At 37.3% G+C, this 21,723-nt stretch overlaps 2 protein-coding genes across 16 annotated transcripts in view; one reads left to right on the top strand and one right to left on the bottom strand.

Annotated features, from left to right (window-relative positions):
- EIF3M (eukaryotic translation initiation factor 3 subunit M) overlaps positions 1 to 6,933 on the top strand; it is a 12,397-nt gene extending 5,464 nt beyond the window's left edge. Inside the window, exons 3-8 of the mRNA XM_017826999.1 lie at positions 307 to 390; positions 1,751 to 1,850; positions 2,271 to 2,352; positions 5,460 to 5,603; positions 6,161 to 6,221; positions 6,650 to 6,933. Coding sequence (XP_017682488.1) covers positions 307 to 390; positions 1,751 to 1,850; positions 2,271 to 2,352; positions 5,460 to 5,603; positions 6,161 to 6,221; positions 6,650 to 6,770 — 592 coding nt within the window. The 3' untranslated portion in view covers positions 6,771 to 6,933. The remainder of the gene's footprint in view (positions 1 to 306; positions 391 to 1,750; positions 1,851 to 2,270; positions 2,353 to 5,459; positions 5,604 to 6,160; positions 6,222 to 6,649) is intronic.
- Positions 6,934 to 7,062: 129 nt separating this feature from the next.
- The window catches only part of CCDC73 (coiled-coil domain containing 73), a 67,268-nt gene continuing 52,607 nt past the window's right edge, over positions 7,063 to 21,723 (bottom strand). For 12 of the 15 annotated variants that reach the window (XM_017826985.1, XM_017826989.1, XM_017826980.1 and 9 more), the window contains 6 exons: positions 20,364 to 20,495; positions 18,153 to 18,188; positions 16,498 to 16,666; positions 13,853 to 15,382; positions 10,755 to 10,888; positions 7,063 to 7,944 (listed from right to left, as the gene is read on the bottom strand). In XM_017826985.1, the coding sequence (XP_017682474.1) occupies positions 7,738 to 7,944; positions 10,755 to 10,888; positions 13,853 to 15,382; positions 16,498 to 16,666; positions 18,153 to 18,188; positions 20,364 to 20,495 (2,208 nt within the window). In that variant the 3' untranslated portion in view covers positions 7,063 to 7,737. Of the gene's footprint in view, positions 7,945 to 10,754; positions 10,893 to 11,228; positions 11,290 to 13,852; positions 15,383 to 16,497; positions 16,667 to 18,152; positions 18,189 to 20,363; positions 20,496 to 21,723 lie in introns of those variants that run through there. The other 3 variants (XM_017826994.1, XM_017826993.1, XM_017826995.1) reach the window with 3 other exon arrangements.

Here is a 21,723-nt window from a genome sequence, read left to right as displayed (position 1 = left end):
GGAGCATTCTAGTGAACCATATAAAGCTGTTCCTAGCTCAGAAAGCTTTTCCATAACCAGCAGGTAATTTATCAATTTAAGAGAATGAAATGAAGGGTGAAGATAAACATTTTGTAGAACAAGAATTGAAAGAATACATCTAGTTAATTTGTTCTCTCCACTAGAATCAAAATGAATCATCTACATCTTTTTCAAGTGTAATTTAATTTGACCTATAACATCATAATGGAATTATTTAAATATTTGAGTGTCTCGTTTGAACTATTTTTTCAGCAATCTTGAGGTAACTTTTTTTTTTTCCTATAGTGACACTGCAGCAAAAGTAATGGTGGAGCTACTGGGAAGTTACACTGAGGACAACGCTTCCCAGGCTAGAGTTGATGCTCACAGGTAATCCTGACCTCCCAGTTTCCTTAAAAGTAGTTTTTTCTCAACTGACAAACTATTTTGATTGCCTGAATGGCCTGGCAGGCAAAGGCCCTGCCCCAGCCTCTGCTCTGTAGCACTGCTGACTCAATCAAGAGTTAACCTGTGCAGTCTGCAGCAGGTGTGGTGGTTTGTGGGCAGAGCCAGGTTGACTGCAGTGTGCAAGTGCACAGGAGCATTTCTGGTCACTGCTGAGAGAGATCAGCCTTGGGTAAGGACTTTGTTTACATCAACTGTGCAATCAAAGTTTGAACTGGTATCCTTTATTTCAGATTTTTTGCTTACTGCATGTTTTATTATCTAAACTTGAGTTTTCTTTTCAAACAGAACTTTCTGTTGGAAAGACATTCTTGCTCTCTTCTCTATGGGCAAGTATGAAGGATGTGAACTGCACAGAAACAAAGTTACTTGTTGGACAAGCTGTACTAAATTGATTCAGAACTGTAATTTCCCCGCTGGCTAAAATGAGTAAAAGCTTGTATTTTGATGTTCTATCAGTCATGATTTTCCTTAGGGATTAGTTTTTTAATAAGTTGTGTAGCTCTGCCAGGTGTGTACAACCAGTAGTTCTCAAGGGAGTTGTTTATCCTTAACCATGGAGGAAAATCAGGATGACTCCTTTTGAAAATTTGAGTGTCTGTGCATAAGTGAGAACTTCACTGGGTCCCCTGCAGTGACCTGGGGCTGTCCCATCTGAAGGGACACGTGTGCCCAGAGCTGGTGTCGTGCTGTGTCCAGGCAGAGCGTGGGTTCTCCTTGGGTCCTCCTGATGTTCCAGGTGTGGAAGGGCTGTGGGCTGGGCCATCAGGAGTGGAGCACCGAGGCCTCTGATGTGCTGCTGACAAAAGCTTTCATCTGGCATCCTAGAAACACACAGGGCTGCTTGTAGGCTGGAGCTGCAACTAATAAATCATAGGCCTTGCACTGTTTGGTGTTGGGGTTTTCTCTGCTTTGTGTCACATATTCAAGTATAATTAATCTTCCTAAACAACTTAATTCTATGAAATTTTTGGAGGACGGTAAAAATGCCTCTAGGAATGAAGGCTGGGCTGGAAATAAATGCATAGATGGAAGCAGTAGGGTGAATCTGTGGTGTTACCACCTGGCACATTTCATTTGTGGGCAAATTACTTAATGCTTTCTGTTCCTTGCTTTTTTCCATCTGTAAAATGAAGATTAAAATTGGAATGCGACATGTCTTACATTTCAGACCAGTTGAAAACCCTTGGGTGTTTCCTAGAAAGCAAGGAACAACAAATTGAATTGCACTTAGTCATAAAAATGTGTATTGCTGTAAAAGTAACCATTTTCCTTTTCTAATTAGATGTATTGTACGAGCATTGAAGGATCCAAATACCTTTCTCTTTGATCATCTTCTTGCCTTAAAACCAGTCAAATTTTTGGAAGGGGAACTCATTCACGATGTAAGTAACTTTGTTTTTAGCAAGACGGTTTTATAACTGTAGAGTGCTTTGTTTTATTAGTGTCTTTCAAAATCCATTGGGATAGTTATATCTTTGTCAGTAATCCTGAGCTGCCATGTGCTATTTCTTTTAATGTCTTCAGAATTGAAAAAAATTGCATGTGAATGTTTCCTTTCAAAGTTTCAGAAACTCATTTACAAGTCCTGCCCTCACATGAGTTCTGTACAAAATCTACCTTTCAAGTCTGAGAAAAGGAACTAAGCTCAGTACAGATTGTCCACAGCTATTGGAGACAGAATTTTAGCTCTAGACAGTTTATTCTTGTGTTCAATTACCAGTAGTTTATATCTGTCCAGGCTGTAGGGAGGGAAACTAAGATAAATATTTAAACTGTTCTTCTATTTGTTTTCCATCTTCTAGCTTTTGACAATTTTTGTAAGTGCTAAACTAGCATCCTATGTCAAGTTTTATCAGAACAACAAAGACTTCATTGACTCCCTTGGTAAGTTTTCAGATCATTACATTTCTGACTATTTATGTGGCTTAAGATATGGAAGTCACAGAGTGCTTCACTTTGAGCCCATCTATTGAAGCCAAGGAAATGTAATAGGAATTTGTAAGAGTGGATTAGAGTTTGTAGCCTGTAATCTCTGCTAGATCATAATTGGACCATCTAACTGTGGTTTGTTCTACTAAACCAAGCTGGTTTATGGGTTTGGAAGAGAACTGTGCTTCTACCCACTGTTTTTTCTCTTAAAGCTTTCAGGAGGGGAGTTTTAGTGCATTCATACTCTGGGCTAGGCTTGAGATCACAACATCATTGAGTAAACCACCAGCTTGTTCTATTTTTTTTTTCATGATGAATAAGTTTATATAACAGCAAATACTTCTGCTGAACAGTGAGCTAAAACATGCAAACTGTGTGTGTGTGTGTGTGTGTCTGCATGTGCTGATGCATTAGACCTGGCAAGCCACAGTCTGTCCCAGTTAATTTGTTTCATCACATGAAGCAATGTGATGGAATGTTAATGTCAGCACCCTCTTTATTTACACACTGTGGAAAAAAGGAGTAGTAATTAACACTTTGACACTCCCCCGTTGATGTGTAATTGACTGTTTCAAAGGAGCACTGGTTCATAAGCTATTGCATGCATTAAAATTACGTTTTTTATATTCCAGCTTTTTAGGACAGGGGTCAGTGACAATGCAGAAATTGCTCAATGATGCAGATTTTTTTATTACTGCATTAAGGTTTTGACATATTGGTAATGAATAAATGTTTCCATAAAAATATGATTTTTTTTTTATAATTTTGATTTTGAAATGACACTTGAGCATTGGCTGAATGCATTTGAGGAAAGGCATAGTTTTGATAAAACAGAGTTTACTGCAGCCTTTTAACACATGCATTATTTTGTTTAATGGAGTGTGATACAATCTTGAGAATAATTACCCTCCAAGGCTTAAAATGTTGGTACTTTGGGGATTAAAATGATGGAAATATCAGTGAGATTTTTGGTGGATAAAATTAGCAGCAAGTTTTTGGTAGCTTGTAAATATGTATATAGGGTTAGTGTACTTTCTGTCACGTGTACTTGAACATTAGTTGTGCAGACATCTTATGCTTCTTCTCTCTCAGGGGAAAGCAGGTTTTATATTGTAATTATTTTTGTGTGTTGAGATGGCTTATCTGTTAGTTATTTGTCAGCAGAAGTATTTGCTGAAAATGCTGTTACACTAACATTTGAATAAATTTATGGAAGATTAACTACAGACATAGGTAGCAATAATTGTATCATACACAATAGTCATGATTTCTTTTGCTTTGCCTCCCTGTTCATGTTTCCCCCTGTGAATTCACGGCGTGTGAACTCTAAATATATCTGCGATTCACAGAATCTTAGTAAAATCCTTAAATATCTGTGGAACTGTTTCGAAAGACGGTCTTGTCTTCCACTTGCCTTGATTTCTTACCTGCTTTATACGGTGTACTCAGAAATTCTGTGTGTCTTTGAGCAGTGGACAGGCAGAGGCTCGGGGGCAGCACAGATGGTGCTGCTGGGAACTGAGCGGTTCAGCCAAGCCTTTGAAAAACAAGGGCAGTTTGGGAGGTACAACAAGGCACTTATTAGACGAGGCATTCAAAAACAGTCTGGTCCCGAATTTTTAACCATGCTTTACAGTATTTTTTTCTTTTTTTTTTACATTACTTGCCAAGATACCAGGCTTTAAAAGGGTATTTAATGATAGGATTTCAGTGGTGTAGTTGTAACCTTTCCTGGATCAGGACCAGTTACAACTGGCCCACAAAAGCCCTGCCAGCAAAGGCTCCTACAGGTGGCATCAGTTTGTTACAATTTGTTGTTTTATTAATGCTGACAACTTGGGCCAGCAGTAGCATTATCTGTGTCAACTGAATCGCCCTAACATGGCCACAGTTAATCTGATATTATCAGCAGTCTTTTTCGGAAAGTTAATCAGCATCTCATTTGCATTTGTTAATTAGGGTTAATGTGTGCTAATTGATTTGTTGATGCTTGTAGAGTTCCATTAAACCCAGTTAGGTATAGTTGCTGGTGCTCCTCGTTCGTATGAATTATGGTGATTTTTGTTGAATCGGTGCCAAACAGGGAACCTGCATCATAATTACAGCTAATTAACACAACATGATGCCCTGCACTAATGTGCTTTCCTGTTAGTGCATGGGTGTTATAAATTCCAAACTTAAATATTTACTGAAGCAATGTGGATGTTTATAAGGTCATTCTGGAACAAAATGAGTGACATTCATTTTAAAGAAACTTCCACAGAGTCCTAGTTGGTACCTCAGGGAACTCAGGATTAAGAAATGCCTTGTTTCATCTCAATGTCTTTTGGCCAACTTAGACTTTTTAACAAGAAAATGGTCTCTGATTTAGATGTGCAAGCCCTTGGCTCAATTCCTTGTGTTGCCATTCATGGAACATCATGTAAAAGATGTACCCTGACTTCAGTATCTGTTCTGCTGGTTTTGGAGAGCACTTTCCTTTGCCACAGTGGATGCTGTAAGCACATATGGGGCTCGTGATATTTGCTTTGCTGTGGTACAGACAGTTAATTCAGTACCAAAACACATTCTTCTGGCACCACAATGTTATGTTCCTAAACCATTACTGTGAGAGGTTTATTTTCCAGAAACTACGTGAGAGTGAGTGGTGAGGCTGAAGGAAGGGTTTGACATTACCAGCCACGTACTCTCCATTTGTTGTTGCATTGTTGTTCTTCCAGGTGATGCAACTGAAAAATTCACTTGCATGCTCACCACCTAAAATTCTCTTAAGGTGATGTTTTTACTGCTCAAAAAACCCCCTATGTGCTTCACTTTTGTAGATAATACTTTTTTACTGAAAATGACCAAGTCTTGATGAATTCACAACTAAAACAGCTATTTTAGAAAAAGACAGGAAAACGCAGGATTTGATATTTTACCTCAAAAACCCTGTTGATAAGGAAAGGTGGAATACTGATTGATATGAAATAAATTATGGGAAGCTTTATAGTAAAAATAGCATGGAAAGCAAATTATTGGTATGAACTATAATTAATTAAACCATCAACACTTTTACTCAGGCTTGTTGCACGAACACAATATGGCAAAAATGAGGCTACTTACTTTCATGGGGATGGCTGTAGAGAATAAAGAAATCTCTTTTGACACAATGCAACAGGAACTTCAGATCGGAGCTGACGATGTCGAAGCGTTCGTTATCGACGGTAAGAACTGCAGTACCACCCTTTCCACACTGCTCATGCACAACACCTCTTATAGTCTCCTAAGCTAATGTGAAATATTCAGAAAAAATATTAATTTTTCTGTCCTTTTTACATGATAGAGCTGCACAGCTTCGTGCTTAAAGACATGCCTAACTGCTGGGTCTTAAACAGTGTTTTTCTTCTCGGTGACGGGAACCGCATCTCATGTGATTCTTTACAGAACTAATAAATTGTTTGCAGGTTTAATTTCTCATCTGGTTTTGTTTGCTGTCATTAAAACAGGATGTGTTTGTAGGGGAGAGAAGTTCATAAAAACTGTACAGGATATTGCTTTAATAGACTGGCACACAACAATAGGATTCGTGCATGACCTTCATCTTGTTACATCATTTTGCTTTTCTGCCCTACTAGGCTGTTAAAACCAACAGTAAAACATATTAAGGGAACTGCCCTGTTCTTATGTTTGTATTGATCTAATTTTGAACAGTTTTTTATGACGTTTAATACCTTTGCACTATCGTGAAAACGTTTCTCAAAACAGCACTGGTTTTTTGCAGCTGTAAAGACAAAGATGGTGTACTGCAAAATAGATCAGACACAGAGGAAAGTAGTTGTCAGGTAAGACTTAATTCTTCACAGCATTTTGCAGAACTTAGTGTGTTCTAATTATTTCACCTTACATTTGTAGAATATTTTAACTAGGAGCCAGGTATTGTTCCTATCAATTGCTGGTAGTTAAATAGTTGCTATTTATCATAATTTTATTAAAGCTCACACTGAATGTGATTAGCTTATTTAATGAAAGAGTCCTACTTTCCAGCACATTTCATTTAATGACCTAATAGTGACAAGAATACTAATGACTGTTGTTGCTTTAAATATTTGGGAAGGCTACAGAATTCTCTGAACTGGTAAAGGGAAGCCTTTTCTGTAGAGAAAATAAAAATTTTCCCATTTGCTTGTGAGAGTGAAGTAATGCTGTAAAAGAATTATGAGGTGAGTGTGACATCTTGTAATCATCTTCCAATTTTGTTTTACTTCTCTAGTCACAGCACACATCGGACTTTTGGAAAGCAGCAGTGGCAGCAATTGTATGACACTCTAAACACCTGGAAACAAAATTTGAATCAAGTGAAAAACAGTCTCCTCAGTCTCTCAGACACCTAAGAATTTTTTTTGACCTAGTAATATCAGTACAGAGGAATTTTATTCAAAACTTTGACAATTTGTGAAATGTTTCTAAAAAATGTATGCAATTGGTTTAAACAAGTTAAATATTTTAAATTGCAACACAAAAAGAAAAAGGCAATAAAACTACCATGGGAAAATATCTTCTGTTGATTTTCTTACATAATTAGCAGCAACAAACTTGCAATATCGGTTCTTTTGTTCATGTTTAGGTTTACAGTATGAGGATCTTTCTTTGCAAGAGCTGTGGGAAGGAAGGGAGGGAGGTCCAAAAAATGGTAGTGCAAGTAATTGTAAAGTAAGAGAAAATTTCCTTTCCAAGGGGGAGAAACCCACTACAGTGACCCAGTTAGAAGTGAAGCTTTATGAAGCCAGATCTGCTGCCTTATCTCTGTAATCATACCTGGTGCTTCAGTGTTGAAAGAAACCTTATTGATACAGAATCTGCTAGGACAGATATGTTTAAATAATTTGGCAGTAAAGGTAAGCAGAAGAGTTTTCTGTTCTTCTGCCACTCAGAACTGCTGGAAATAGTTGTAAGTGTAGAAACCATTGTATTCTGAAACAGTTGAATGTGATCTTGCTTGAAAACTGAGCAGTCTGGCAGAGAAAATGAATTGAACTATTTCAGCCAAAACTTCTGCTCAACAGGAAAAGGGTACAGTTAAGCAGTCGTTTAATTTTACTTAACATATATTAAAACATGAACTTAGGAACTTTTTAACTTTGGGCAAAGCCAATAGTAACTTGAATTTGATTGCAGAAACAGAACTAACATAATTAGTAGGAACTGTATCCATTTTTGAACAAAAGAAATGTTTATATGCGGTATTAAACGTGAAAGTACACATATATACCATATTCTATAGGAATACCTCTACAAATGTGGTTTTGGTAAGTGATCTGGCTATGCCTAAAAGACATGCTTATCTCCTGCCACTCATTTTCACTGGCCTTCTTCATATTTTCTTTTTCTTGCTGAATGAAGTATCTCCAGATTCAGGAATTTCTCAGTCTCTATTTGGTTTTGTATAATGGAGTTCTGAAGAGCAGAGCTGTCCTTATCTCTGGGTGCTTTTTCACTTCTTGCTGGAGTTACAGTCACGGGAGAAGACTTCTGCTTCTGCTGTAAAGCAGTAAATCCTTCTTTCACCTGACAGAATACAAAAGTAGCAGTTGATAATCCAGTGAAATTCAGGTGCAAAGTGTTTAGATCACTGAATTTTGTTAAGCACTAAGCAAGCAAGGAAACGTGAACAGGACAATAAAATCAGTTGGGGAAAAAAAATTAATTTGAAGTGTTTGCTTCACATTTAATTTAGAAAACTTGATAATGACAAATACACTTTTATGAACCAAATCTTAATGTAAGACTTAGTACAGGAGTATGATCTAAAAAAGGACAACCTTGCATTAGAATGCAGATTAGCAAAATAAATAGCTTAATTAAAGAGTTTAATGTTGCAATTGACATTTCTATGGCTATGCAAGCATTTGATTAACAAAACCCAAAACCATGAGGTTTATAGTGTTAACTCCCTCTCTGCTTCGCTGTATAGATTAGAAAGCAAAAATCATTAATGCAAGGTCTGTAATAGGTTGGCTTTTTATGTTAAAGATCTTTTTGTTCTTTTAATAGTTTTAATTACTGTTTGATAGATACTTCATATCTATGCAAATCAAAGACAGATGGCGACACAGTAGGGAAACAAGTTTTTTGCTTGATGAGCAAAAAAACTTGCGTTTGAGCGATGAGTTCTCCACTTGCAGTCTGAGACCCTCTGGCTCTCGTGGAGGCCAACACAGCACCAGCCACCTGCTTTATTTTAGCACATGAATTTTATGCTAAAACCTTCCTTCCCTCGGTGCACAAGCATTTCTGAAAGTTTGAAATGTGAACAACAGAATTCGTGCAAATCGTTGGCTTGGCCTGTTGCATTTGTAACAGCGTTACTGCCTTGCAGCTGAAGGTACTGATACTTCAGGTCAATAATGACTGTCCATAATGACTCCATTTCCATGAGGAAGCAACTTCTTCATTGGAGCACTAGAATTTTCCTAAGGCCTCAGCAAGAAATAAATCATATTTCATTGCAAGCCACTAGTCAAAATCTCTATGGAATACCACGTGGGGCTGAACCTGGTCTGATAATCCAAGGTCATTTTGGTCTTCCACATGTGGAAGTGAAATTTTCTAGTAATATACAGCCATGCCACGTTACTTGGATTTTACTGAAGACAAGTGTTTGAGCCTCTTTGGACAAGTAATTGCAGTTAGGTCACACACACACATATAATATATATATATATATATAATTTTAATATAGTTCTGTGACAGTGGGTTTAGAATAAAAACATAATCTCAGCTGTCAAAACTAAAAGGCCTCAGCATTTTCATAATAAAATACAAATAAAATGTGTCTTAGTGCCAGCACTAATATGGCAACATATGGGACACGTGTAAAAGCCATTCATTGCTGAACAGTGATTGCACGTTGAGGGATTTGTGTTTAAACTGAGCTGAGGATGCTTATTCTTATCTTGGTATTTAGGCAAGGACAGACCAATGTTTAAAACAGTTCTTAATATTTTTACTAGAATTTTGAGTGCACCTGTAGCATTTGTTTATAGCTTTTATCCCTTTTCAGAGTACTGTGCTGTGGTTGAAGGCTTAAGTCTGCTCTAATTACAATCATACATATTAGTCAAAACAAACTGCTCAGCCCATTTTTAATCTCCCAACAGCTTTTTCATCTCTGTCACGAAAATGATGGATTTGAGGACAGAAGGTACTAGAATGACACCAACAGAGAAGGGAGGGAGTGGCCTGCAATACCCCAGGCTGAGATTTCATAGATTAAGTATTTGGAAAATACTCTGTTCTTGTCCATCTCCACTTTTACTTAGCTACTGGATAAGGAGCTTTAGTTTGGAGGTGACAAAGCAGACATAACCACAATCAGATAGTGAAATACAGCTTTGCTTCAGCTGTAGGTTATGTAGTGTAGTTCACTCAGTAAAATAAAAGAGACACAGTAAATACCACCACCATGGTGAAAAATCCACCCCAGTGTCATTCACAAATAGAGTCAGACTAGGAAAGGTGAGTAATTTAAAACAGTCTTCCAAATTTTAGAGAATGTGAACGTTGATGGCATTGAGCTGACTGAGTCTTCAGAAGTCAGGCAATGTTGTCACTGAAAACACTGTACACCCTGACCTCAGCCCTCAGCCAGAGACAGCCTTAACTACCTGAGAAATAGCTCTAGAACCTCTTCTAAAAAGAAAGGTCAACTGCAGCTGTAAATAATTGTATCACTTTGGAATAATATGTTTAGCATTAGGTCAAATTCTCATACAGCAGTTACAGCTGTTCAAGCTCCAGTCTAACACAGATCTGAAAATGCCCTTGCTAGTGCTATCCTGGATGAAGTTGTCTTACAGGGCTTCTATTTAATTTTCTGCTTTTACACATTTGTGTAATGTCATCCCACTAAATAGTAAGAAGTAACTAAATAGGACATCCCAGAACTGCAGCATAAGATAAACAGATAGGCTCTAATTCATAGATGTGCTGAATTTTTGTTCTTTTACATGTTCTTTTAAATAACACAGTCTTATCAAGTAATAAATGAAACAATGTTTTTATACTTTTGCATTATACTATTTTTTTTTTTTAGCCCCTACTTTTACTGTAGGTGATGATTTTTATTAGGGTCCACAATGAACTACCCTCTTCCTCCCCTCCCAAACAGACTGGTTACCATCTGTTTGATTCATATGCTGTGACTTTTTCCTGCTGCTTTCTATCAACCTTAATTGTGAAAAATGGTGTCTTGTTGCCCTTCTGATATTATTTTGGAGATTGACTCAGCCTTAAAGTATCCAGATGGGTACAGTTGTACAAATATCTGTGGAATTAGCTCACTGAGGTCTGGTCTGCAATATTTTTAATTGACTTACATGTTCTGTGGGAAAAGAGGAATCATAAAAAGTCTTTGCTATAGCATTCCATTCTTCACTAGGGTCTCCCTGGGGGTCTTGCTGGATATTAGAGGTATTCAAAGTGTTGGTAGCTCTGTTAGAACTGGTAGAACCTGATTGACAAAAAGGAAATGGTAACAACTGCAATTTAGTCTCCAGGCACTAATTGTAAAGTAACTAAACTGGTTTACCTCTGATCTTAAAATATCAAATATTTTTGGTTTAAATCACTGGATCTCTGTTGTAGGCTTTTCTCCTTCATTTTTTTTTCTTTCACATACTTCTCCATCTCTTTTTTTCTCTAAAGATGTGTTATGTTTCTACTTTGATTAAAAATGTTTCCTGTCATTTTCACATATTAAGCTAATGACAAAATAGTGATTTATAGAAAATGTGTGTATTCTAAATATTCTAAGTGAATACATTTTTTTCAAACACTTATATTAAACTCACCTTCTGATAATTATAGTAAAATACACAAGTACTGCCATCCTTACATGATATTCCAGGGCGACTTGTAATAAAAAAAGACATTCTTAATACAAAGCTTTTTAGACAATCAAAAAACATTTTAAAAATTAAGGAGGTTTTTTTGTTAGTGCCTGCATCTAATATTTCAAGAGGTCAGGCTATAGCCATCTACCAAAGGTAGGAAGGACAGATAAGTAGATTAATCATGGCAAAGTATAACTGCACAGTCCTGCAGAGGTTTTATGCACTGTAACAGACTCTGTTGAAAGCAATATCAAGTTCCTTGCAGGATGAAAACATGAGCATACTTTCACAATTCCAGTGCAAACAGGAGCTGTTTTGTCACTACACAGATGCCTGTGATCACTGCATCAATAGTAAAAATCTTTGTTTTGCTATGAAAATACGTGTTACTTTGTGGGTATGTAATAGTTCTTGAAGAATACTGTCATTTTATCTCGGCAGGAAGATGGTTATGGGTTTGTTTTCTTCTTCAAGCACTCTCCAGGAAGATCTATCCCATTCCCAGTTCATTCCTCCGTTTACTGATGTGGAGTGGCTGCTCTCTGGGAACCAGAGTGGTATAAACAGCAAACTGCACTGTGGTTAGGCAGTAAAAGGAATTCCCTCAGATTGGTTTACTCAGCTCACTCACCAATGCTCTTCACCTCTAGATCTCCCATATGGAAAAATTTAAAAAAATATAGGGATCCACATGGATTCTACTCCAGGTTTGCCTTTTGGGAAAAGATCTGGAAACAAAACAATATAAAACCCAACCACAATAAATGTTGGGAGCTGCAGTGACTCATAGGTGCCCTGACAGGGAGGTTCTCCAGCCTCCAAAAGAGGTGCAGGATTTGGAGAGGTGAGCAGGCTCAAGTAGGGGCCTATCTAAATTAAGCAGAATGAGGCACACCTGGGATGCAGACCAAGATCCTCGCTAGAATCCAAGAAGTGTGGTCACTAGGCAGCTCATTTGGGAATAAGAGTTAGATTAAAATCCCTACAAACTCCTTAGGATAAACTTTGAGTCACGAGTAACTTCTTGGAATTCCAGTGTTTTGCATACAGAAAGGTTTCTGACAAGGAAAGGAGGAGGAACACATGGAAGAACTTCAGACAGTGCTGTCTGTTCTTCCAGAAAAGATCCATGCAGAACAGCACATAACTGTATTCTTTCATTTGATTGAAAGAATAATAACAATCAAAATTCACATTACTACAAGAATTAATGTACCATGTGAGATTGGGGTCCTGCTGCCTTGCTACCACCACTATTGTTTTAGGGACAAAGATACTTCTGAAACTGAGCTTCAAAAAATGGTGCATCTGAACACAAATATGCGTAGGCAGGACACAAGTACACAAACAACTTTGCCTGCAAAGCTAAATTCATAACACCAGAACAATGTAAAGAAACCAAACTGCTGGTTTTCTGTCTCATTGCCACTGGCTGCAAAAGTAAGGGATGGGAGTCCATCCTTCTCTTGGTTTGTTCAAGGGGCAAAGCTGAAAACACTACACCAACAAAACCTCAAGTAGACACAAACACCCTGTACTGTGGATCCTGCTCTTCTGAAAAACATCTAAGCACTCAAGGCTTCAGTTTTGTATAAAATCAGGGGCTTTCTGTTCAAGAGCCCAAAAGACCTGCCTTTTTAAGCTTACAGCAGGCATTAAGAATAGAATCTGCATGCAAGCTCTGTTGTGAGAAAGGAAGGCACCACTTGTACTGTCTTTTGCTCTGTCCAGTTACTGAAGTAGAGCAAATGCATTGGAGTCAGATTACTGTGGAAATAAAAATGATGCTTTTGTTACTTTGCTCAAAGATTGAGTTTAGAAATGGCTCTTTTGGTAAATAAACCTAGGGGTAATCTAGAAGTTAATGTTATTGCAAAACAAACCTAGAATACAGTTTTTCCACATTTCAGTAATAATTTAGAAACACGTGGAATAAAGCTCATATTTACTGTTTTTCATATGCAAAATATTGCTCAACAAATAATAGCCAAGTGCCAACTGTAGGAGATAAAAAAACTCTTTGAGCACTCCTGAAGCTCGGTGTGTTTTCCAGAGCTTGAAAGAATATAAAGTCTTTTCACATGTTCAGTACACTGATGGTTTGAAGTGCCCATCTGAATTAGAGATGTACAATAAAATAAAAAGTAAACCACCTCTAAACCCCATTCAAAGAAGCATCTACTGGTTCAAAAGCTACCCTAAATTTTGATGCAAAATGAGAGCACTGAATAAATTCCAAAAGCTGCTCAGTGTTTTTTAGATCCATGCAGAGAACTGATAGAAAATGCTCTATATTAGGGTTAGAAATCTCTGTCAAAATTCAGTTTGTCATTGCACTGATGTTCTTTTAGAAAGGGAAATATGAGAAAAAATTATTTAATCAACTAATTAAACTAACAAAAGCTGGTTAGTTGCATTCATACTATAAACAGAGAAATAGCACCTTTCAATTTTTTTGCAATATAACTAAAATGTCAGGTTTACATTTTTCTACACTAAGATACAGAAATTTCACATTTTCGTAATTTTTCTAAGCTTATTCAGTATATGGTTCAAAGCATAAATGCTTATTGTTTTCTCACCTTGTCCTGTTTCTCCTGTGTCCACATTTTCACTGAGATTTTGACACTGTGTTTTTGAAATAACCTTTGTGTTTTCCACCAAGCATGGTAGTTTCAAAAGGGAAGGTTCCTTGGAGGCTGAAGTCCATGTAGCTTGACCTCTCATTTGATTTACTCTTGAACAAGAACCGAGGTCTAAAAAATTGAAGTATAGTGGAGTTTTCTCAGCTTTTTTATCTGAGGTTGAAAGATCAAAGGATGACCTTCCACTTATGTTTACTAAATTTCCAGATGTTCTCATGGGTAAAGAGCATGCTTCTTTCAGGTGACCCTCAGCAAACTTCCTTCCTGGAACTGTACTGTTCAGCAAGTCTTTTTTCTCTTTTAACAATGTGTTATTTGTTGAATTATTAATCTCCAGGGAATGTCCACTTTTGATGGAGTGTATCTGAGTATCATCATTAATTTTTTTGCATGGAATTAGTTTATCTCTACCAGCTCTATCTGTTGGGGGTTTTTTATGAGCAATTTCAAGACCATCAGCCTTTACTGGAGGTGTGGTTTCAGCATTGGACGTGCTTGTATTTGTAGCATTCCCTGTTTGCTTAGTAGTGTCTGGTTCGGGCTGCTTGCTGGGCACGTCCCCTGCATTTATTCCTCGTTCAGTTTTGGGGGGGCATAAATTGAAAGTAGCTAAGACAGACATATTGTCACTGTGTTCTTTCACAGCATCATCACCACTTGCATTATCACCATACACAGTTGGTAGATTCTGAGCATCAGTTGCTGGAACTCCACTGCTCCCCAGTGCACCATTTGTGTTTATGTTTCTGGCATCATTTCTGTCTTCAGCATCTGCATGTATCTGTTTAAGAGGAAGTTTATGGAAACCACTCCAATTTAAGTTTTTTTCTGTTCTGTGTAATCTGTTGCCCACATAATTGTCACTGGTCAGCAAGCTACATTTTTGGTATTCTGTCTGAGAACTTTCTTTAGTGTAAGGCAGGATGCCAAAACTTAACTCCTTGGCTTGATGGTCACCTGTACTTCTCTCACACAGAGAGTTCTTCTCAGTGCAAAGAACCACTTCAGGCTCAGGACCGAAAGCTTCAGGTGTAAGGACACTTTTGCTGTGTTGTATGGTGTCTGATTTTGTGTCTGCCTTAGCAGAAGCTGATTCAGCTGTAGCATTGCACAGTTCTTGCTTGCTGGAGCTGGTCTCCTGATTCCCATTTTTCTTGTCAGCACCTACAGGCTCAGTACTGTCTAAAAAGGCCTTTCTTTGCGTGTGGCCTCCTGCCAATGGCTCAGTGCTGGCCTGTGGCTTTTGTTCTAAATTTGTGTTGTTTTCATCCAGTAACATTCTCTGTGTTGCTCCTGGATTTTCTGCCTCTTTGCTCCCAGTGACATGCATTTCCGAGCTCTGTCCTTGGGTAATTAAATCAGTATCTGTGCAGAGGGTATTCCTGGGAGAAGCCTCCCTTTGCTTTTCTTCACAAGCACTAGCAACATTAATTTCATCCTTAGAACTGTTTTCAAGAACTTGTAAATCTGTAGGGTTGGTAAATGATAACCCAGAGGTTATATAATGCTTTGTTTTTATAGTTTATAATTTCCAAAGAGATGGACTCAAGATTAATATTGATACTGATTTTTCTTATCTTATATTACACATACAAGCCTAACAAAAAGTTACTGAAGATAACTATTGCACTATGGTAGCTTGAAAAATATTTATAAACTGATAAAACAGAAAATATATTAACGTTCTGTATATTTTAGATATGGCTTATAGTTGAAATAGTTCTCAACTGATATCTGTCAGCCTTATTATTGAAAGGGGTCTTCATAATGAAATTATAACATTATTTCATAATAATGTGAGGCTATGTAAAGTTTAGGCCACTCATTACTACTGCAACTGTATTTGTCTTTATTTTTGAAAGTGGCATTTTTAACTAAATGGAAAACAAAGCCAAAATAGCTGTTTAAGGGACACACCAAAAGCAACATGCTGGGACTTGATAGTAGTGGGCCATTTCAATACCAGAAGGGTGTTTTCCAAAAGATGCATTGAAGGCTGTGAGCATTGATCTTTTAAACCAGTCACTTTGCAGTTAATAAGTTTTTAAACTTCTGCTTATCTTTGCTACATTTTAGAGACTGAGCATTAGAGACTAAGTGCATTTCCTTTAGGTGGCTTCAAAAAACTACTTACTGGAGTTACAAAGTGCTTTGTACAGATTGTGATAGGTATTGTTATATTATCCACATGAACAGACCTTCCCTGCCCTAGGCAGCACAACCACTCTCAGCCTTTTTCATTGTCTTATGGGAAAGGGAAGGTCGTTGGTTTTGCTTTCAAACATTTCTATACAGGTTACAGTTCTTCCCAAGCCCTGTTCCCTTCTGAACAAAGCACACAGAACATTGCAGCAGCTTCAGGGGTTAGAGCACACTGACCCTTCTCAATGTCCCAGGGCAGCCACTGGAAGTCCTGGTGAATTTATCATAGATGAGCACTACTCACACCAAGAATTTTCCTGTTGTTAGGACAAAATCACTTAACTCAGGATTTGATCATTCTCATCATGCACTGTACCTGCAAACATTTATCCTTCCTTCAACAATACTACTTATCTCTGCTATCCATGTAAGGTTATTACTTTGTTCTGTCTGTAATTCCTCAGCGTTTGAAGAGTGGTCTCTTGTGGGTTTTACTTCAGTTTCTTCTTCATGTCCACAATTACCATATTTTCTTATTACAGATTGTATGAACTCATTTTCTTTCTGAATAGCCTGTATTTCACTGTCTTTTGATTGTTCTTGACCACTCTAGCATAAGAAGGAACAAATGATTAGACGTATTTTAATAATTTACTCCACTCACTGATTAGATCTAAAGTTCAGGACTTTGACTTAAAATTAATTTTACAATTCTGCTGGAAAACAAAGACCACTCACCTGAAGTATAAAAAGTTAACGTTAATAAGAGGGAATAAAAAAGCAGACTAATACCCTAGAAGAGTAGGAAAGAAATTGGGTCCTGCTATTACAGTCCACAAAGTTACAAAGACTGACAGAATTTCTCAGTGGAAGGAATTTGTGTTGTACACGTGCTGACTGGATCACTCCCTCTCTCTGATGGCCAAATCAGTGACCTGCTCAGTAATTCCATGCAGGAAAAGCCTGCAGGATTGCTGTTGACACCCAACACATGTGCATACACACACCTATTAACACCATTTTTTTTAACAAACCACCTAGGACTTTTAACTTAATTTCACAAGCAAATAAGGCTCATGAATTTGTAATCCCTGTAATGCAGTTCCTCATTCCCTCCCAGGTGGCTTTTTAACCCAAATTTGAGTCAAATTCAACAGGAGTAGAAGCCTGAAGGATGTGTCTACATCACTGTCTAAATCACTGATCCACTACTGCACCTGTATTTGTGTATTTTTGAAAGCTACAGTCAATAAAGCTCTGTGAAAACTAGGAGCTGAATAGTGAAGAAACAACTTAATAAAACCCCACCAAAATAAAAGGAAAAGGAGATGCATCTTTTATCATCAACTGTTCAGCAGCTGAAGACAGGAGCACGTGCTGGCTCCTGCTCTAAAGACAGGATGTAAAAGTAGGCACATCTAGGAGGGAGCTTAGTCATAAAAGATGTGAGAAAAAGCTGAGGATACTCGGGTGAGTGGAGGTGTTGCAGAAGGAAGGCTGGGATGTGGGAGGGGGTTACAAGTTCTGTGCTTGGGCACTGGATGTGTGGGGAGGACAGAGTGTATTGCAAAATGGAGGGAGGCACGTGGACAGCACTGGTAAAAATGCTGTCCACTACTGCAGTGGTGGCAGAGTAGGTGATGCAGAACACAAATCTGCAAGAAACAGCTTTATAGAGGTCACAGAAACATCCTGATCCTTCAAACTGAAGTTTCAGTTGAAATTTCTTCCTNCAGAAGAATAAATAGGTCTTCCATAGCGTTTAAAGAAAACAGAGAGATCATACATATTAGAAGATTCAGACTCCTCTTTTTCTCATCTTTTTATTATCAGCTTCCCTGTCATTCTGATTTGGAAATTGTATGCACTACATCTTTTTATTTTCTAAGTTTTTCTTCTTTGCTCTGTATAGCCTTGGCACCACATTTTCAAGCTTTCTGAACACACATACTAGAAATTTCCTTTTTATTTCAGGAAAGCTGTAACTCTTTTATAATCTTTTGCTTCTAGGAGCTGTTTCCTTAGACAGAAACACCAAACACCACAGTATAACTCTTTTATACAGTTATAAAACAGCTACTGCGGTGGAACTTACCATGTTTGTTGGCACGGGCTGAACTGCTGAATGCATCTGAAATAAACAGGATAAAGAAAGGCAGAAAGGTTACGATTCCTTTCCAGATTTTCAGATGGGTTGAATAAACCTACTTTTCAATAACTTCAAATGACTGTTCAGCCCTTCAAAAACAGGTCCAAGATGCATAAACTAAAATACCTAAATATCAAAACTATTAAACCTGGATTTTAACTTTTTGCCTGTGATTTAGTAAAATCTAAATAAGTAACATACATATACCTAAGATGACCTTTCCCTCAACAGATTATTTCATACTAGGAAATTCAAAAGCTGCTCAAAAACAGATCCTTATCTACATATACACACAAAAGAATTACAGCAACCCATTAGTAGGTGTAGCCCTGTTCTCTGTTGGTGCACAGCTGTATTACAAATCATATTAAATTAAATGTTAAGCACGGTAAGGTTAAACTAAATTGCAGTCCAAGTCTGTAATGAGGTCTGATACTGTATCTTTCTTTTAAGAAGGCCCTTTGCTTAATTACTATTCCAGAGGTGATCGATATGAAGAAGATTACGTACATTCTAAGTTTCATGCCCCACAAATAATTGCAGGGATTTCAGATTGCACTAGGTGTAAAAATAAATATATGCATATTTCCTTACTACACTTGGAACCACAGTCAAGATCTAAATTGCAGCCAACCCCTTTCCCTTTTATGTTTCACTACACACTGACTCATTACTGATACAAGGTGGAATTCCACAAATCAGTACAATCAATATGATCTGCTGCAGCTCCTGTAGTTTCTTGGCAGTGTCCCCCTGGAGATTTGACTCAGTCCAGCCTGCCTAGCTTTGGAAATCTAGTGACTGTACAAAACAAAGTGGTGTGGCAGTTTGCCATAAGGTAGTGTAAGATGTATATTTAGAAGACATCTCAGACTTTTTTTCCATTTATGAGCATAGCTTTAAGCTTTTCTGCTTTCAAACCCACAGTGTTTATCATGAACGACTCATTGCATTGATTCTGCATCCTAAACAGAACTGATATTTTGTTTTCATTCAAGGAATCAATGATTTTTAAAAGTTACACCTTTTGCATTATACCACATAAGAGTTCATACAGCTTTGGCACAATGAGTAAGTCTAACTTCCCTTGCACTATTAAGCACAAAGCAGCAGATATCCTTCTGTGTGTGCTTGAGTATGAGCTATAAACATACATTGTGAAGAAATTTATTTTAAGTTCTTCCAAATTCTAAAATATTTTTGCAGTTTGTAGTTTTATTAACAATTAATAGACTAATTCTAAAAAAAAATAATCTGTCTTTTCAGTCCTAGTGTCTTCCTATTTTCCTCAATACTGAAAGCAAAATCGTATACATGAAAAATGAGTTTTCTCTTCTTTGAAGGGTAAGTCATTATTTGGATGTAAAAGTTAATGAAAAAAAGGATATAACCAATACTCAACAGAACTACAGAATACACTCATTGCACAGGGAAAGTTTCTTATGGCTTCTGACTCTTCCCATTTTTTTCAATTTTATAAAAGGCTGGAATACAAATTTGCAATCCAGTTTAATCATGGGATAACACAGAGCTGCAGGGCTCTTCCTTTAGTCCCAAAAGACCATCTTCATGTGCTTAACCACTTGCTGACTTCTCATATGTGCTCTGAATCCAGAGGTGAACATGGACTTGGTTCACCCAGCAATGCAAGCTCAATTCTAGTTGAACCTGCACCACATAAAACAGTCTGTCACCTCCTATATTCATCACCTGTTCAGTTTGCTGTGCCTTTTAAAGGCTCTAAGTGACATAAAGGTTGGAGTTGTTAAACTAAAACTAGAACTTCTATAACCTGTATATTGATTAAAAAGAATCTTCTGATTTGAGAAACATGCATGCAAAATATGTCTGTGAAATAGGATTTAGTGAAGACGGGTTGTTTAAGATAACTGCTAACTGTTATCAGGTTTTTATGATATATCTCAGGTTTTTATGATATAAGCACCCCTCTGGATGAAAGGGGAACATTCTCTGGGTACAGTAAATTTTAATAGTATTTTGGATCATTGATAAATATCACAGATAAATTTTTAGGTTTACCAATGTCAAAGGAAGATCAGTGGACATGACAGACAAGATCAGAAAAACTGTCATATCTCTTATTCTCTAAAATTTTTAGAAGACATGGATGGTACTGCAGCTGGTAGAGACACTTACCTGCAGATTTTCCACTTGCTCAGAATGCTGATTTCCCTGAGGAGGATGATAATCTTCAGGATGTCCATGAAGTCCTTTAAGGCAATTCAGCTCATTTTTAATAGTATCTATTTCTCTTCTCATGTTTTCCTCCTGTAATAATTGAGAGTACACAGAGCACACAAACTGCATGTGCAGATATGTAAACCAGCATTTTACAAGGGTATCGACAGCTCAGAAAATTAAAGTAAATCCTTAAAAGAAAAGTATAGATGCTGAGGAATTTCTTTGTACAGAGTAACTGAGCTCTTTAATTCAAACCAAATTTTTAAGCACGTTTCCATTGCAGATTATACCTTTTATTAATCGGGTTTGGGTTTTTTCCCCACCACTTATTGCAAGTAGCAACACTCAAAATAAGTGAGATTTGTATTTGTAGCTTTCTTCCTTTTTTGGTTCAAAGATAAACATGATTCTCTACCTACACTGTCAGGAAACTACAACAGCAAATAATTTGCCTGGCACTTTACTTCTGTAAATAGCCTCAAGTATCCAATGCTTCTTCAGTGAATATGTAACAATTAAATTTTTGTATTTAGAACAAGCAGGATGGTCCAAACCACAAGTTGTAAGAAGGGCAATTTTATAGAAATACCTTCAGTTCATTTACAAAGATCTCCAAAGCAGTGTATAATGTTAACTTTACCAGTCATTCTGCTATACTTTAAGAGACCAAATTTCTAGTTAGTCATAGCAGAAACATGAAAAGAAAAAAAAAAATCTTCTTAAGAATAGTTGCAAACATTCCTGAGAAATAAGCAGGGCAGATCCAATGTCTATACATGAAACTATGGTATAAAACTCTCCAAGGAATCAGGGACATCAAATTCTCTCAGGGAACTGAGCATCAGAACAGTTTAGTTATTTTGCAGCCTCATGGTTGCAGTCATCTCCATAGTGGCTGCACTCAAATGAGTTAGCCCCAGACAACAGGATTACAAGGACAACTTTGCATTATTTCCCCACAGCTTCCCTGGAAATCCATCTACCAAAATCAAAACCTTTCTGGCAGAAGGTGCCAAATACACAGAAATAAAAAAGACAGACTATTAAACAAATGCTGCTTAGAGTCTGGTTTCCACACACTAAGCAGATCTTGTCCTACTGAAGAGGTATCAATCTTTCCTACTTGTAAACATGCATTTATTATTGCAGACAATTTTTACAGCTACGGTGTTTTGCTAATTGTTTTGGATTAAATAATTACAGAAGTACTCTTTAGAAGTAATGAAGTTGTAGAAAGAATGTCAAATTGAAGACAAATTATTGTTTAGGTGTAGACAGAAGTGAATTCACTGAGAGGACATACAAGACATACACC

Source organism: Lepidothrix coronata, unplaced genomic scaffold (assembly GCF_001604755.1).
Source record: "Lepidothrix coronata isolate B3197 unplaced genomic scaffold, Lepidothrix_coronata-1.0 Scaffold133, whole genome shotgun sequence".
NCBI lineage: Eukaryota > Metazoa > Chordata > Aves > Passeriformes > Pipridae > Lepidothrix > Lepidothrix coronata.
The sequence above is the reverse complement of the archived record's forward strand: the minus strand, read 5'-3'. Positions and strand labels throughout refer to the sequence as shown.